The sequence below is a fragment of the Anopheles maculipalpis genome, chromosome X (assembly GCF_943734695.1).
Source record: "Anopheles maculipalpis chromosome X, idAnoMacuDA_375_x, whole genome shotgun sequence".
In the NCBI taxonomy this organism is placed as follows: Eukaryota; Metazoa; Arthropoda; class Insecta; order Diptera; family Culicidae; genus Anopheles; species Anopheles maculipalpis.
In genome coordinates this window covers 3,924,604-3,941,645 of record NC_064870.1, presented here as the reverse complement: position 1 = coordinate 3,941,645, position 17,042 = coordinate 3,924,604, and the positions used below count along the sequence as shown (strand labels likewise).

At 44.5% G+C, this 17,042-nt stretch overlaps 2 protein-coding genes across 5 annotated transcripts in view; one reads left to right on the top strand and one right to left on the bottom strand.

Moving 5' to 3' along the window:
• The window catches only part of LOC126558897 (V-type proton ATPase subunit d), a 401,974-nt gene that overhangs the window by 174,685 nt on the left and 210,247 nt on the right, over positions 1-17,042 (bottom strand). The gene's annotated exons all lie outside the window — the stretch shown is intronic.
• LOC126562515 (ataxin-1) lies at positions 10,866-13,974 on the top strand. Its single transcript, XM_050219055.1, has 5 exons — positions 10,866-11,134; positions 11,229-11,684; positions 11,781-12,647; positions 12,894-13,146; positions 13,249-13,974. The coding sequence occupies exons 1-5, from the start codon at positions 10,866-10,868 to the stop codon at positions 13,972-13,974; spliced, it is 2,571 nt and encodes an 856-aa protein (XP_050075012.1).

Genomic DNA, 17,042 nt, shown 5'->3' with positions numbered 1-17,042 from the left:
CTGAGCGTATTTCCGTAACTAGGAATAGAGTCCACATTGACCGTTTGTTTGCTCTAAAAAGCCATTTCCCAGGTACGCCTTTTCGCTGCTGCACGTGTTCAATGTGCGGACGATAACAGTGGAAAATAACCACTTACGTGTTACGGATTTGAAAATCTCGGAAAATTCCAGCCCCCATGCATCGACTATTAGAAATCGGGAGAGGACCCAATAAAATAGAAAACTAGCTTTCTGCGTTGAGGAAAGTGCGCTCATTAAATTGCGCTTCTCATCCTCGCTCCTGGTGGGTTGCGCTTCGCTTTTAGTGTGTGTTTTTTTTCTGTCTTCTCAAAACACAAGTCCAAACAAAAACTCTCAAACGAGGATTTTTCCCCGCAAGGGGATGCGCTGGTCCAAAAGGATAATGATGTTGCTCGTTAGCGCGTACCGGGGTTGGTAAATAGAAATGTGCATCACACTTATTTTGCTAGCGCTCTATTATTTATGTATTTTTTATCTTCTATTTTGTGCCTCCATCGTTGGAAAGCAGGAGAGAATGCATCCAGAATGAAGTATCCTGCCATTTTGCATACCAGAGGTGTGTGGGCGATAGGAAAAGTTTCTAATCATTAGGAGATGCCGGCGTGGACGCGAAGCTTCGATCTCTATCGTGCTTTTGTTGCGTATCTGTCCCTGATTAAAACCCGCGTACGCTTCGATAATGAGCACTTGATCGGATTTGCTTGCTTTATAACTCGGATAACTAGCTCCTATTTCAAAACATTCAATTATATTCTAGGTCTTCTTTCTATCGCTCCATGCGATTCGTCTCTCAGCAACAGTGGCGCGTTACCAATTATAATTGTTTATTCTTGTTGTGCACTGATTAGCATCGGACTCAGTTCGTGGTATAGTGTACTTGTTCCTTGTTATCGAGACCAATTATTTGAGTCCAATCATTTAAAGAAAAGTCCTAGATTGTGCTTTCTTTTGTAAATTCATACATTTAACTTTACTATACACACTCAAAAAGGCAGACGAAAATGTGGGCATAAAAATAAATGCTTCATAAAGAGGTCCATCTTATCCGAGCAGCTCATCTACAATTTCTGATGTGTCCTAGAGGTACATCCCTCTGTCATTTCTTGCTCGAAGTTTAACGCCACCCAAACAAATTTATCTCTTGATCCTCGTCCATTGTTGCTCTCGACTTCTGCTTAGGTAGAAGAGGATATATTTTATATCTGTAACTTCTACAACAATCCTAAGTAATAGAAAATTTATTCACAAGTTAGGACCGAAGCGGACAAGGTGAAAAATAGTTTCTCGACTCGCAGTATTTGTCTTCGGGAAAAATGTTGTCTTCAGTACATTTTCCTCTTTCCTGGGGAATAATACATTCTTTCATACTCAACAATTCCCTGGACTGCGTCGTTGGAGCCTGGTACTTCACACACGAGGCTTCAGAAGACGTCATGTGTCTGACGCAGCAGCTACATACATACCAATGTGCATTGGCTAGACCTCTAAGCCTAGACATTATCCTCCTGAGATCCCACAGAACCAAAGACTTCAAAGACAATCGGGGAGTGATCTTGAGAACATCTTGAGCCCCGAAAACTCTGCCATCGAGCCATGCAGAGCGGATAAGCCTATCAAAGAAAGACCTACTTCGGAATGAAGAACAATTTGTGATCAATTGATTCCGACTTTTCATATATCCAGGAACAACGTAATGGAGAGGCACAACCAAACAGAGCAGTGGCGGATTTAGTCCTTCGGATGCCCTAAGCGTAATAGCGTAATTTTGGAGCGATTTCTTACCGAAGTTAACACTTTCAAAACATGATTTACGAAGAAATCTGTGGGCTAAATATAGGAATTTGATAGTTGCAAACGTTTGTACAACGCTCTCGCAATGCCAAGGTAGAGCAGTTTTTAACGACTTTGGTTAATTTTTTGTCACTCCTCAATTTTTTAACGATTTCATTAACGATCTCAGCTTATATTTTGATATGCCTTGATAACTTGTTCGTTTCGCAATGCCTGCCTCTACGCATCTGATACGCTGTTGTGTGTCTCGGTTATTTGTTTTCTTTCTGGAGGAGAATGGATAATTGGGACGGAGTATTTGCTTCTGCCTTCCGCCCAGTGCTATTTATGTACACAGAGGCGTGTGTCTAGCTGTTGTGCATGCGATCTGTTTAGACGTATCAGAAACGGCCTGCATGGGTTTATGCTTTTTTTTAAACAAATTCTCTTTTTCATCCGGAAATTAATTCCAATGCCTGGACGCCCATCTTCTCGCTTTGATTCGGAGCGAACAAGCACTGACTGTTCAGGTACGGAATGCGCTCGTATTATTGTAGTTTTGGTAGGAGTGTTGCTACAGCAAATACTGCATTCCCGCTATATAGATTCAATCTACTTAAATGAGCATGAGAAAATTGGTTTTTAAACGACTTGTCATTTTAGCACCGTCAATTTTTGTCATAAAAATGGCAAACTGGTTAAAGTTGACCAATAGAGAGCGGGTTTTAACATAAAATGCGACTGTCCACTGCGAAACAGACCCAAGGTAATGGCAGGGTTTGGAATGTCTCAATTATCCAGACAGGCTTGCGCTGAAAGACGTACACAAAAAAGGCAGGATTAATTACGAGAGAATCGTAAAATGAAGCATAAAGCTAGTTAATCTAGAGAAAACCCGTTGCAGGTGACATTTCTTATATTACTCGTTTCATCGTAGAGGATTGGAACATTTCATACCAGATTATCCTTAGAAATGGATTTCGGTGGAAGGGGATCCAAAAGGAATTGTTGTGGAATGTGCAGCGGATCTGGTCGATTTCTTCTCTGGACGGGTTGGGTGGGAAATGTTCCAATTATCCTAGGGGGAGGTTTTGCATGCAAACCTACGCACTATTTTTATTACCGAAGAATCAATTACAGGCAATCGTTAAATCGATGCAAATCAAGCTATGGAAAAGGTTATCCAGAGTGCCGTTCCTGGTGGACAACAAGGCTTATCTCTTAAAAACCAGATTCTTCTTGGTTTAACGACCTCTAAGGTCTTGCAGGCCATCGAAATGGCTTGCTAGACCTGTCGATACCACGTAGTTGGTTAGTCAGTCCTCACTAGGGGGGGACGGTCCGGATGAGATTTGAACCCCGGTCCTGCCGTTTGAAGACCGGCGCGGCTGTCGTCTACACCACCGGCCCGACCCAAAAACCAGATTATCCTTAGCGATTTGTTTCGGTAAGAAGAAGAAGAAGAGCAGAATGAACAAAAAACAAGTGCTGTTTTAAAAGTCAGCAATACCCAACTCACCTATCGAAGCGCCGGTCCTTGAGAATGTCTCACAAAAAAAAAAAGATATCGCCATAAAACCAGAGGGATAGAGAGACATTGCGGTACCGTTCCAGCAAAACTACACATCAATCGGAAGCATCAGCAGGTTCGGTGCCCGTGCGCTTCATAATGGGTTACCCTCCTTCCAGGACACGATCATAAAACCACCCCCAGGAGGTGGTGTTCTCTCCGCGCGAGACATGATGTCTCCGTGCGTATCTTCGCCCCGGTCCCGTTTTGCGGTGGTTAGGTTTTCGAACCAGACAACAACCAACGCCGCCTTGGAACGAACTTTTATGACCCTCAAAGAAATGGTTGACCCAGCGAGGATCATTCGAGGACGGTTGGCTCTGTATACCTGCACGTGCTCTGATGCTGCACCCCGCCGACAGGGTCCCAAAGACTGTGTGTCCCTTTTCGGGCGATCAATGTAACACCTCTTGAGTGTTTTATGGAGGGTTTTAGTTTCTGTTGTTGTTTCTTTTATTATTCCAGTCTTGTGAAGAAGCAACCGTGTGAAGTGGTTGTCGTTTTTTTATGGGAAGCAAAAAAAACGAAGCAAATGGTCAATACTCTTCCAGGCTTTGAAGGGTCTTTGATTTTTATTTACGGAATAATGGTGTGTCCATCCCACGCGCGTGAAGTGAGAAGACATTTTTATTGGACCCCGGTAAGCTGTCACTTCTGTGCCTCATGCCTGCATTTTGCAGCACGCAGGATAGCTAATTACACTGCAGCAGTAAAGGTGTTGTTTGCGTGCTAAAATTCGCGTCAAAAGGGCGTCGCTTTTGCTGGAGAGAGTGGCTATCTTTGGAGGCACAAAGTTAGCGTAAATTTTGGAGGATTGGATAAGGTTTATTTTTCTCTGTTTGGTACATGGACGGATAGAGGTAGATAGTCTTTAACAAGGGCAAATTGGAAGTGTGTTTTGAAGGTTTGCTTTTGTTTTTCGCTTGTGTCTGTTGTGCAAAGCGACGCATCCATGTTTTCTTTTTTTTTGTACTTTCCTTTGAAGCACAAACAGACCTTGGCTTATATTGTTGTGTGCCTTCGCTAGTTTTCCATCTAGTTTTTACCTGCTTCTCTCTGCGTCGTCTACGTTATTTGACCTGGGACAATTCCAACCCAATATTTTTGTTCGCTACGCTATCTCTTACTGTCTTAAGCATAGTTTTCCCAAAGAATCCGAAGGATTTATATGCCACAGCAGGTTTTGTTTTTCGTTGCTTCTGTGAGTTAAGTCGTTGAAAATTGTAGGCGCTGCAGTTGAACGTGAAACATTCCTGCGCTCACACAGTTTTGACTGCAGAACCTGAACCCCGATCAGTGTTGGTTTTGTTCGAACGGTTAAAATCACACTTTTGCGTGTGCTTCATTTGCTTGCACTTTTTTTTTATTGCTCAGCAAACAGCAAGCTCGCCTACTGCCAATTACGTACGTTTGGAAGAATGCGCACCGTTTGCACTTTTATTCCTGTTTGCCCGAAGCCCTTGCGCGCAAGCATTACACGCTTTGGATGCACTTGTTGCAATTACGAAACTTGCGGGAGGGCGTAACAAGTACTGTTGACGAAAAAACATTCGATGACTTTTTTTTTGCGTCTCAGTTTTCGGTTGGCGGATTATTGCTTCATCTCTGGGTCGACCTAGCAAGCTAGGGTCGAAGATTTGTATCAGCTCTATCTACTATCGAAGAAATTGGATATAGTGTGGTAGACTCCTCCGTGTGGAGTCGGCACTTTTTAGAGCCGCAAAGTTTAGCTATTAGTGTTGGGAAATTTGTTTGCAATGAAAGAGGAACGGAACGTGAACCTGGAATTCAAAAGAACCAATATTAAGTCACTAAAAACCTCGGCAGAGTGATCCGGATCAGGAAAGGGGGAGGGGACTGTATTCTGGATTTTCTACTTAGAGATCAGAGCACTTGGCGAAGCAGATCCTTCAGGAACAAAACATCGTTCTAGGACTCAAGAATCCCCATCAACTCGTGTCTACTACTCCCATTTGGAGAAATTACTTTTCCGGATATTCAGCTTAAGGATCAGAGCAAATGGCCACGTTCTGGATCTTCAGCTTAGGGATCAGAACAAATGGCGAAGAAAATCCTTGACAAACGGAACATCGTTCTAGGACTCTAGTATCCCCAACAACTCGTGTCTACTGTGTAAAATTTTGGAGAAAGTCCTGGGGTAATATACAATGCTCTAATACTAGTATTGTATGATGTACCCCATACCGGGCCTGTTTGTCGGCATCGGTTCCCAACACTTGACCCTCAGAAGGAAATCTCAGTGATGCCGCTTTACGAGCAGGGAAAAACGTGTGTTGTATGTGAGTGCCCCAGCGGGTGTTGTTAAGCATAATATCTAAAATGGTGCGTCTGTTTACTGGCGTGTATCACCTCGTCGTGCTCGTTGTATAACAGTGACCTTGAATGCCGCCCGTCTTCTATGTACCCAATGCAGGAGGTTTGTTTTCATTCCACCTCCTATCTTATTCACCGTGCGGTGCGTGGACACTCACGCAGCAAAATTTTGTTTCCTTCTTTTTCTTTTGTGATGACGGTATCGCGTTTTCCGAAGCGTTCGCGTGCTTTTGTGAGTGTTAGATTTCGTCTTCAGAAGTGTTGCGGGACTAACTAGTAGGGCTGGCAGTGATGTGAACCACCAAGCATGCTCATCGGGTGTCTCAGGACTTGTGGCAAGTTTGCTGCGGTTGTTTTGCCGCAAGTAGGATGAGCAGAGAGAGAAAGAGCGTGAGTGATCGTTAGATACGTTTCAAGATTTCAGGGAAAACGTTTTCCACGCACCCTAGGAAGGACACCTAATTAAAATTCTAAACTAAATATGTTTTCATCCCAGAGAATACCTGAGCAGACAAACATCTCGTAGTCGATACGCGTGAAAATTTGTTTGCTAGTTGGATAATGCACGGGCGGTAGATTGTAGGGTTTTTCGAAGAAGGCAAGGCACAAGATGCTTCGTTATCATTTTCCCATCTAATCTGCTGAGTGTTACAGCTATGCTGGTTGTTATCAACGACTCGTTCTGGCCGTTTGCACAACGATGGAAGCTTTGGTCATAAAAATTAAAATAATTAATAAGTTTTATTTAGAAATAACTAGAGAATTTGGTCACCTTCTTCAAATACTTGTGTATTTTCTGTGGCCGTAGAATTTCTAGATATCGAGGTGTTAAATTTGTGGCTATTTTTAATGCTGATCTTCCTTAGTTGGAAAGCTAGTCTTTCTTTCTCTTAGCTAAGCTAACTATCAGGTGTTACATCAGGCCGTTTTGTACTATATTCTAGCTTTAAAAAAAGGCGTCTAAAGTCATACCCTTACGAGATCTTTTTGAATTGCTTTACAAGAATTTCCTGGATTCTGGAATTTCATTAATATTTTGACAAAACTTCGGAGCTACTCTTATTGCATGTGCTTCTCAAAGCTCGACAGGAGAATCCGCAATTTTCTGTGGCTACAAAACAAATTCTTCAGTGTTCTAGAATCGTTGAAAGTGCATCTTTCAGGTCAGAAAAAGGTGTAATCTAGACACTAGCAAAATAAATGTCCACATCAAACAATCCTTTCCCACTGTGGAAAGTCACTCACCAAGGACTCGTTCGATTCATGCCGCTCTGCCTCAGACACTCCCGTACGGGTGTATGCGTGCGTGTGTTTTATGTAAGCTGTTAAAAGCTCCGACAGAACTCACCCAACTTCCCCTCGGCTCGATGGCTCTTTTAGGGTTCAGTTTTTTTTTGTTGTTGTTTTGTTTATTGATGCGTATCCTCTCAGAAGTCCTTTTAACCAGTGGGCTTTCCGGCAACCGCCCGTGTGTGTATGTTTGGGTGTTGTTTGTTGTGCAGCTGTATCAGCAGCCCGCACACCGCCGTCGTCGCAACCAGCCAGCTATGGAGGGATCGATACAGCTGAGATTATATTTAGCTCTTGGTACAGGGGACGACTACTACTACTACTACTACTGCTCGGCACATGGCAGGGGCCGTCTCCGATAACAACACACCACGGTCGTCGGAGACCTAGGAGGAGGATATCCGCGCCCGGCGAAAACGAAGAATCCGGCGGGGGGTGGGGGGGGGGTGGGGGTGCCCTATAGTGCTCAGAGCAGAGAGGGGTCGGATCGAAATCTGATCTTGCTTGCTGCTGCTGCGGGAGTACATGAAAATGCAACAATCAGGCTAAAAACCCTTAGCGTCATCCTTCCGGATTCCTCGGATGCTCTGGACTCAGTAAAACGGGTAGTGCCGTTTCTGATCGTCAATCGTAGTTGTTGCTCTCGGGCCTTTAAAAAAAAGACATAGTTGAGGAGACCAAAGCCAAGAAAAGGTTAATCTTGGGATCACACACAAACACTACTAAAATAAATTCGAGCGGCTAAACGTTCGGAAGCTCCTTCGCGGCAAGGACATAGCTTTTTTTTTTTGTATGAAGAGAAATGCTGTTGGGCTTGCATCTCTCCTCCTAGAGACTGGGTAACGAATCTGTCCCATCTAGTTGTGTATGTGTGTGCATGCGTGTGATTGTTTGTGTCCACCGTGTCTTGCGGGGAAGTAAAATGGCGGAGGCGGAACGTTTCCTTTCGTGGGTGGGAGATTTTGTTTGGAAGAGGGCCACCGAGGAAAAACCGGATGTGGAGAACCGGATAAGTAGAGGGGGGGGGGAGAGGTGGCGAAAGCCTAGCGACCGAGAGAGAGAGAGAGAGAGTGTACAAGAGGAATCAATAGAGAGCGAAAGAGAGAGCGAGATCCTTTATAATGGATCGCACCGGCAAACCGGCGATTACTTGCGATACGAACGCCACTCAACGCAGTCCTTTGCCGCGGACGGAACAGTTTTGATAATCAGTAGTGGTTGGTTTCGTGTGCCTTCTCGCCAGGAAGGTAACCGGCTTGTTGTAAGTTGATTTCCTTCTTCCTGTTTCATAAAGTGTTGAGTGGTTTTAGTGTTGAGGTCGGTTTTGAGTGGTGAAGAACAGTTTTACTGGCTTCCTGGCAATACTAGTTGCTTGTGTACATATTTTAGCTTGTAAAAGTGAAGTTATCTTGTAGCAATTTTTTTTTCCACAAAATGAAGATAAAAACAACTATCAAACTACTAAATCAGAAGATATTATTGAGAAGAAGAAAAAAGCCACTTAACATAAGAGTAACAGCCCTTCAGCCATGTAATAGGAGGCGTTATTGAGCAACAAGAGGGAAGAGTGTGGTAGGTGCAATCGCTTCCAGTGCCTAAATATAGATTAATACTTCGAGCTCCATGTAATGCTGATTTGTGACGTGATCCGCACGTAAACTTCAAAACCAAGAAGGGAAATTACAGGCCTTACCGTTTTTGTTTTTCTTTCGAAAACTGACTGTTTTGATTTTGAGTTCTCTGTACGCGTACCGATCAAGAGCTTGATAATATCTAGTTGGTTTCCGCAAAGTGCTTTAATTCAACCCTTGTTCGGGCACGCACTGTTGGGAATAATTAAATCTTTTTTGTGTGTGTTTGTTGTACTACACTCTCAGTCTCTCTCTCTCTCCCTCTCTTTCTATGCGTGTTTCAGGCTAACCGGCTTCTTCGTTTTGCGCTTAGGGGGGAGACTTTTTCGGGCTAAAGTTTATGTGAGTTTGTGGGTGGTCAATTGTTTCACAGACGATGGGGGTGTTCCTCCTTTTTTTTTTTGGTTTGAGAAATTCGCAAGCATCGCGATCGGTTTTAAAAGATAATGCAGTCGGTGAGTAACTCACCGTTTCGTGTGGCTAATTGATGTCAAATAAGGGAAATTTCAAGGAAAGATGGAACGTGTGTTGATAAGTGGCCAGCACCTGTTGACAGTACTGAAATATCTGATTTCTTTCTGATGGAGGGAAGATGTGCATACAAAGTTAAGTTGATTGTGATGCAGTAGTAAGGCATCAAAAGTAATTGGCTCGGCCATTGCTGATATCCAATAGTTGGATAGTAAAGCCCTCAAACTATGGGGGAATGGTCCGGATGGGATTTGAACTCCGATTCTGTCGTGTGAAGACCGACGCCGTTGTTGCCTCTTCCACCAGGCCTTTACCACATACATTAAATTGCCTAAAGATCACCATTGTACACACCTTAGCCACGGAATGAGACGAAAAGTGGCAAAGCAAAGCAGGCAAACCGTCGCAAGAATTGATCCAACAATTTGTCCTTAAAAGCCCGCCCTCAAAACGCCAACTGTGTTTCACCTCTTCCAGTGTGAACCTTCTTTCTTCTGCTGTTTGCCTTCATGAAAACGCATTCCAGTTGTAGGTTTGTGATTGTTCGTTCACCTGGCTAATTACGATGCGACGCTTATCATAATATCGAATATTGATCATACCAAACCCTCCGAACCCCCCGAACCAACGAGAGAAGCTTCCCAGGATCGCTCGCTTCAAAAAGAAGTAGTAAAGGATCTCTTTTTTTTTTCGACGACTCGTGTGTGCGTTGTGAGCGGGTTTATTTTACGTTTTGTGCTCACTCAAACACACGAAAGTGCTGGGCCCTGCCGTGGTAGTGTTGCCGGCGCGTGTAGTTCCTTATGGTTGTTGTGTGCTTGAAATAATATCCTTGCTAGCGCTTGCAGCTTATTTTTGGCACCGGAGGAACACTCACCGGGTGGAGAATGAGTGCCGTTGTTGAGTGCCCTTTCGCTGGCGGGACCTGTTGCTTCACTGTGTTTACTATCTCTCCGCCCAAAGGATGTGTTCTTTTTTTTATTGCTGTGTGTGTGTGCTTCGTCTTATCATTATCAGACCTTGGCAAATGTTTTGTGAAGGTGTTCGTGTTGAAAAACTGAGCCGAGAGTGGGAGTTCAAATGTTACATAGCGTTGAAGAGGGTTTGCCGGTTTGCTGCAAAGCAATCATAATACATTTTTCCACCCATTAGGAACAACAAGAAAAAAAAAATAAACTAATACATCTTTTTGATTTTTCCTCTACCCTAAATTTTAGTCCGTTCGCGTCCTGCTTCCTAGTGCCCCCGATACCTCTTTCACCGGGGAAAAATGTTACCCCTAGCAGCCAGCTTGTCGCCACGAATGTTCTCGGAAGTTCGCACCCCGTTCCGTGCTGGCAGTGGTGTTGAGGAGGGGTGAAAAGAGAAGTGGCCTGGACCGGGGAAAGTGTGCCAAAACAGTGTGTAAAGTGAGAGTGAAGTGCTTTTTTTTTGTTGGAGGACGCAACGAGAGGAATGCGTTAAACACCTGAAAGGACGAAAGATCGACGAAGTGAAAGTATATTCCACTGCAGTACGGTATAATGGTGCAATTCTCGTGAAGAACACGGAATATAAGAGCTACTATCAAATTTTGCCAACAAAAAAAAAACAAACGAAAAACGGAAATTTAAATTCAAACCATTTCAAAGTCTCACAATCAGCCAGAAAATCGAATAATCAATTTTAAAAAAAAGATCAAGCATCAAACAACTACAAGAAATTGCGGGAGAAGAATAACGTTGCGTCGGTGGCAGCGGGTGAGGAGGTGGAGTTCTTGGTGGTGATCGGAGACCATAATGCTGTCGGCGGTGGAAACGTTAGGTTCCGCTGGTGCGGTGCCAGGCCGTGTGCCGCCGTACTCACGCCACCATGCTCACCAGCCGCCGCCGCATCAGCATCATCCAGCGCAGCATCATCATGCGTACCATCCGCTGCACACGATCCTGTCACCGTCGGCAATCGGTGGCCAGCTGCAACTGCCACCGTTGCTTGGTGCGCAATCGTCCCTGGGCCATGCGATACCATCGGTCGGTAACGAGTTTGTTCGGCCGTACCCGAAGCAACGGTAAGGAGTCTGTTGGGATTGTTGTTTTGTTACCTTTGGATTTATTAAAAAAAAAAAAATGCTCGCTCTAAATTAATTCTTTACTTCTTTCCAGATATGAAGAAAACCGTTGTTTCGGCATACCGTCTGCATTAACAACGGAGCAACGTCTCAAGTATGGTGATCCGCCACCAGCATCTGCTCCCGGTTCGAACGTACTCATACACCCACAAACTGGCCCGGTCAATTTGGCGGTCAGCAGCCATGGAGGCGGAAGCGGTGGAGGAGGGGACGAGTTTGCCAGCGGTTCACTCACCTACACGCAGTGTCATCAAACCTCCACCAGCAATCCAATCCAGTCGGATGGATCGAAGTATTCGCCCGGTGCCACTATACAGTCGGCCACTTATCAGCAAAAGTTGCAACAGGAACAACAACACCAACAAATGCTCGAGTTTCTTGGAGCACAGCAGCAAACGACCGGCAACCGTATGGTTTGCTTTCCGACGATGGGTTCGCTCGATGTGTTCGGAGGATACTCGCCACTAAACTACGATATGTATCCGTACAGGTACAGTACAAATTCTAGATTTATTTGTTTTTGTTTGAAAAGCGTGGGCTGGTTTGAATCAATGTGACTTATTGTGTTTGCAATTTCCTCATACAGACGTGTTCATGGACGTCCAACGTATATACCACCACCCAACCATCGACCACTGGAGCAGCGCTACACCAGTGGTGCGGCCGCATTTTTGCCACCGAGAGCTCCCCCACCGCCATCAACGGACACGTCCAGCACTAACAGTCGGCTACCGAAAGCGGCCGCCGCACCAGTTGCCATCAAGTCTAAATTGTGGCACATGCCACTATCGCCACCAGCACCCCCAACGCCACCATCGCACCATACTTCAAGAGACATCTCGCTGCCAACATCATCCTCCTCCACATCGTCGTCATCCTCCTCATCCAACGCACCGAACACTGCCGAGATGGACACGCTCGTTGCGTCGTACAGAGCGCTCAAATCAGCTCAGCTGCAGCATGCCTACCCAAGAATGTGGGCACCGCCGGATCCGTTACAGCACCCGCCGACTAATGCCACATATTTGAACGATCTGCCCAGTATCGTTGGACCGGAGGAGGACAAAAATGGCTTACAGTCGTCGTACCCGTTGATTGCCGCCCACAGTGCACCGATCAATCATATACCGACCCTGCAGGATACGTATATGGCTTCCGTCCAGCGGCATCGTCCTAAGTTCGGTTCCATATCCGGCACCAGTACGAGCGCCAGCACATCTTCATCCACGCCCAGTCACATGCAGCAGGAGTTTAAGGTTCCTTTAGGTATGGAAGGTACGCTGAAACAGCAACGTATCGGTGGAAGTGTGCGTGTCGAACCACCCCAAACAACAGCGGGATTGCCGTACAACGCACACGGAGCATTCGATGGTGGTGCTGGCAGCAGTAGTCGCCGATGTAGCTACGAAGTAGAATCACACGACGTGGCGGATGATATTGCTGCCCATCAACAGTAAGTCAAAAAGAATGGAAATTCGCAAGATGCTGTTTATATGGTTGTTCTGAAGATTTGTTGGCGAGAATTTTTTTTTTTTGAAATTTCTTGTCGTCGTTTCGTTGCAATTACATTGGGGGTGGGTTGCAAGGCCTCTCTCCCAAACCCTTGTCTCGTTGGAGGGCCTGGAACATGGGGAACAGGCGCTGGCTATCCAGGTTATATCCCTCACTATTACATTTTCATTCTCGCTTTCTATCACAGTATACTGCATACGACGGTGTTGAAGCCCAAAATGTTTCTGCGCGGTTCGATGATCTCTTTCCGGAACGGGGTAAAGAAACCTGTCGAGCAGGTACGGCTGGAGGATTTCTTGCGCACGGCGGCAATCTCGCCGGACGTGCGCCTTACCGAGGCATTGACACGCCGTATCACACCTCGCTACGGTAGCAGCAGTACGGGTGACACAGTCAAGAAGATACTCGTGCGCTTCACCTACGACCAGCAGCAGCGTCATGTAAGAGTCCTATTTTGGGGTTGGGGACCATTATTATTCCCAAAAAACAAAACAAACCAAATTAATATCTTGTTTGTTTTTCTTCTACGTTTTCTACCTCAGGGTGCAATCGAGACAACGATGGATTATCCATTCTTCGTCACGAGCAAGGGCTGGACGTCGCACAATCCGGAAGTTACCTACAACAACTACGGGTTGGATTGTGCTCCGCTTGAGGTGGGTGACGTGTTTATCGTGCTAGTGCCGCGTCATCTCCCACACGAGAGTATTTCCCTACCAACACAGCTAACTGCTACTAATACCACCGAGCAGCGATCCTCATCGATCGATCACTTCGCGATGCAGCAGAATCTAAAAGAGGACGAAAAGAAGCTACACATCGCGAACGCTTTTTCGTTGAATCCGACCGTTAGCCAATGTTCGCCCACTGAGGAGAATGCATTTCTCCAGCACCACCACCACCACCATCGACAGCAACAGCACGGTGCAGAAAAGGGGAACCAAACGCCGGATGAGCAACAGCAGCAACGGCGGCACGAGGAAAATGGTGGCAGTGCTTCGGTTAGTCCGACGATCATCGTCGAAGATAACAATCCTATAACGCCACCGCACCACAGTTGGATGACGCTAAAGCCATCCGGTGGGGGCGGAAGCGGCGGTTCTGGCAAGCGTCGCCAGGACGGACAAAGGCGTGCCACTGCCAAGCGCAAGCTTACGGAAACACAAACCCAGGATGTGTTCCGTCCGGACGAGAGAGCGGATTGTTCCAGCATCGAAAACACACGCCGTGCAATGGGCAGTACTACTGCTACCGAACCGGTGGAATAAGAAACCCGGTAGGAGGGCATTCAATATTTTAGGTATTTAAATCTTTTATTGATAAAACCTTATCGTGAGTTTCGCGGTGGAATTGTAAAAAAAATACAAGAAAAAGAAATGGGGAGAGAGAGAGAGAGAGAGAGAAAATAGATTTTAACGGGCACGGTTAAAACAAAAAAAGAAAAATATAAACTTATGAATGAAAAACCGAATGAACTTTATAAAAGTTAGCGAAACAGAGGTGTTGAGGTATAAAGAACAAAACGATAGTTGTTGATGCCAGATAGTGATTGGTATATAGAGAAGAAAAAAGAACTAATAGCGCGGAAACACACCTGTTGGAGAGGAGGAGGGAAAAAAGAAAACAAAAATGGTGGATATAATGTTTTTCCGCAGTATTTCTTTCTTTTTTTCTTCTTGCTCGATAGCGATAACATTCAACTAGGTGGAACCGCGCACGATAACTACTGCCATCTCCGTTTTGAGTTGTTGTGTTGTGCAGTAGCAGCCTCTCCCCACAATAACCCAACACTGCTTTACAGGGTTTTCGAGGATATAATTAACAAGTTCGCCAGAGATACCGATTTGTTGATTCAAACTGCGAGATGTTGAATCGATCGGATGTTCTCGCTAGTTTGTTCAATCTTTTTCTTTTGTAGAATCACGCGTTTCTTGTTCGTTATATCCTCGAAAACTCTATATTTAGAAGACAATTAAAATTTTAAAAAAATTTAAAAATACAACAAAATTACGAAATCATTGCTACTAAACAAAAAAATCCCACTACTCACACTAACCCATCTATGTACCATGCGACGAAAGTCCAAAGAGAGGAGAGGAAGGAGATCCATTGTGATGGCAACGCAACGGGTGTCTCCGAAAAGACTGATAAAAGACGAATATAGATTTACAGAGATATAAAAAGGTTTCAGGATGAAAGTGTGTCTAGCAGAGGGCTCCCAAAGGTTTGTAAAAGGGGCAAACCCACATGGGTGTGTACACATTGTCCCCACTCAGGAACCCATTTCCTGTGTAAGGCCTGATGAGTGCGTGTGTTATTAAGAACGTGGGTAGAGAAGGGGGCGGGGCGGGGGGGGGCGAAAGGAATTTAGAGCAGCGTTATCGGCCACTGTTGTTGAGCTACTCAAAAGTATGGAAGGTATGAGCATGTTTTCGCGTACTTGTGATACATTTATCGTTGCCACACCATTGACACTATGTTTTGTATTTTCGGTAGATACGCACCGTCCATGTAGGAATAGATTTTGTGCAAAAATTTTCAAATCTTCCCACTTTATTCTTTCGCAACGGCTGATCTAATTGGCACGTGCGAAAGAAAGATAAAAATTAAGCTAGTGCTCTTTTCTCCTTATTTTGGAATGTGTTTTGACAAGTAGCAGTGCTTCAAATATGAACTTTTCGTATGAAATCAGTGGTGGTTCGGAAAAAAACGGAACTCTCTAGGTGTTTATAAAGTATCTTTAATTTCTCTTGCACTTGAAACGATTGTGACTTAGGCAAACAGGCAAAAGGGGAAAGGGTTTACGATAAAAACAGAGAGAGAGAGAGAGAGAGAGAGAGAGAGAGAGAGAGAGAGAGAGAGAGAGAGACCCCCTTTCCTTTGTATAAGTGACATGTTCTGTCTATTCAAATTTCAAATTCTATTCAAAAGGCGACAGCGGCGCCGGGGTTCAAATCCCATCCGGACCGGACGCATAGAGGAGCTAGTTAGCATGCTAAAAGTGTATGTGTGTGTGTTGAATTATCGTCAAGTTCATACTCCATTATTTTCCTATCGTTAGGATGGGCGAGGAAGAAGTCAAGAGGAACTTGTTTTTTTAGCAAATGAAATCGTGGTTTGCTCCTTCCCGAAGAAAAAGCTTCTCAGTAGCGATCTTATTTACATTTTTATTGCTAAAAAAATGAAAAACTGAACATAACACAAATGAATTGCATGAATTCGTGCGAACCGTGTAGGAAGGAATATTAGTTTTTAGCAGAAAATAAAAATACGCATACACGCACGCTGATGAACTTGTCAAAATCAGGGACTAAACTAAAGATAAAAATACGCCTACAATATTTTGATATAGATGTACCTATTATAAGACACACATACGCGCGCGAAATAAGGGCTTTCATCATTCGAAGCGTGTGCATCATTATAAGCGGAAGGAATCCTCCATTTTTATTCCATTCCTTCACCGGTGCGCGGTGTGATTGTTGATCGTACTACAGGATTAAAAGGGATCGCGTGATCGCGCTGGTGCGCAAAAGGGAGGAACACACACACAAATGCACACGTGCACGCGTGTGCACACAACGCTCACTCTCATATGGTTGGTTTCAGGATAAGGAAACATACTCAAAACGCACACTACTACCACACAACACACATACAACGAATTCACGATGTCCCCAGGGTGGAGAACCAAAACAACAGAAGAAAAAAACGCAAACAAAACATTGCGTGATATATGTGTGTGGGTGTGTTGGCATTGTGAATGTGTGTTTAGCTTTAATATATTCCCGAGCTTTTACCTTCCACATGTTGTAGGTGTTCCAGTCTAGTTAGAAACGGAACGATGTTTATAGCAGCTGTGTTTGTCATCTAATAACCGTAAAAGAATGATGTGTGTGTGTGTATTACTATGTACTACAATAAGCATAAGTAACAGAGCGGAATTTTGCTGTGTGAAGGGAGGGGGGGGGGGGGGGGGAGAGCATCATTTTAGGAGGCAGATTGGTTCACCGTGTGTAATAAGCCACACTTCCAGTCATATAATACAGCAAACAAGGAGCTCTTCAGAGGTTGTGCATTATTATTCGCTGTGCCGTGAAAAATAAAACTGAACAAACAAACAAACAAAATAACAAACTATAAGTAAATGTTATGGGGAAAAAATGTACGATTTAAACAAAATAGAAACAAAAAAACCACACACATATGTATGAATAAATGAAGATAGTACTGAATCGGTTTCGTATCGTGGCGTGACAAACACACGATTAGCAATGTGTGTTAATGCTATGCATTATTTAATGAATTTGTAAAGAAAGTAGTTTAGTATAGTTAA

Excerpts from the sequence above, each read along its gene's own strand:
- LOC126562515 (XM_050219055.1), top strand. The coding sequence starts at position 10,866 with ATGCTGTCGGCGGTGGAAACGTTAGGTTCCGCTGGTGCGGTGCCAGGC. Across the intron at positions 11,685-11,780 it reads TACGATATGTATCCGTACAG|ACGTGTTCATGGACGTCCAA; the intron begins GTACAGTACAAA and ends TTCCTCATACAG. Across the intron at positions 13,147-13,248 it reads ACGACCAGCAGCAGCGTCAT|GGTGCAATCGAGACAACGAT; the intron begins GTAAGAGTCCTA and ends TTTCTACCTCAG.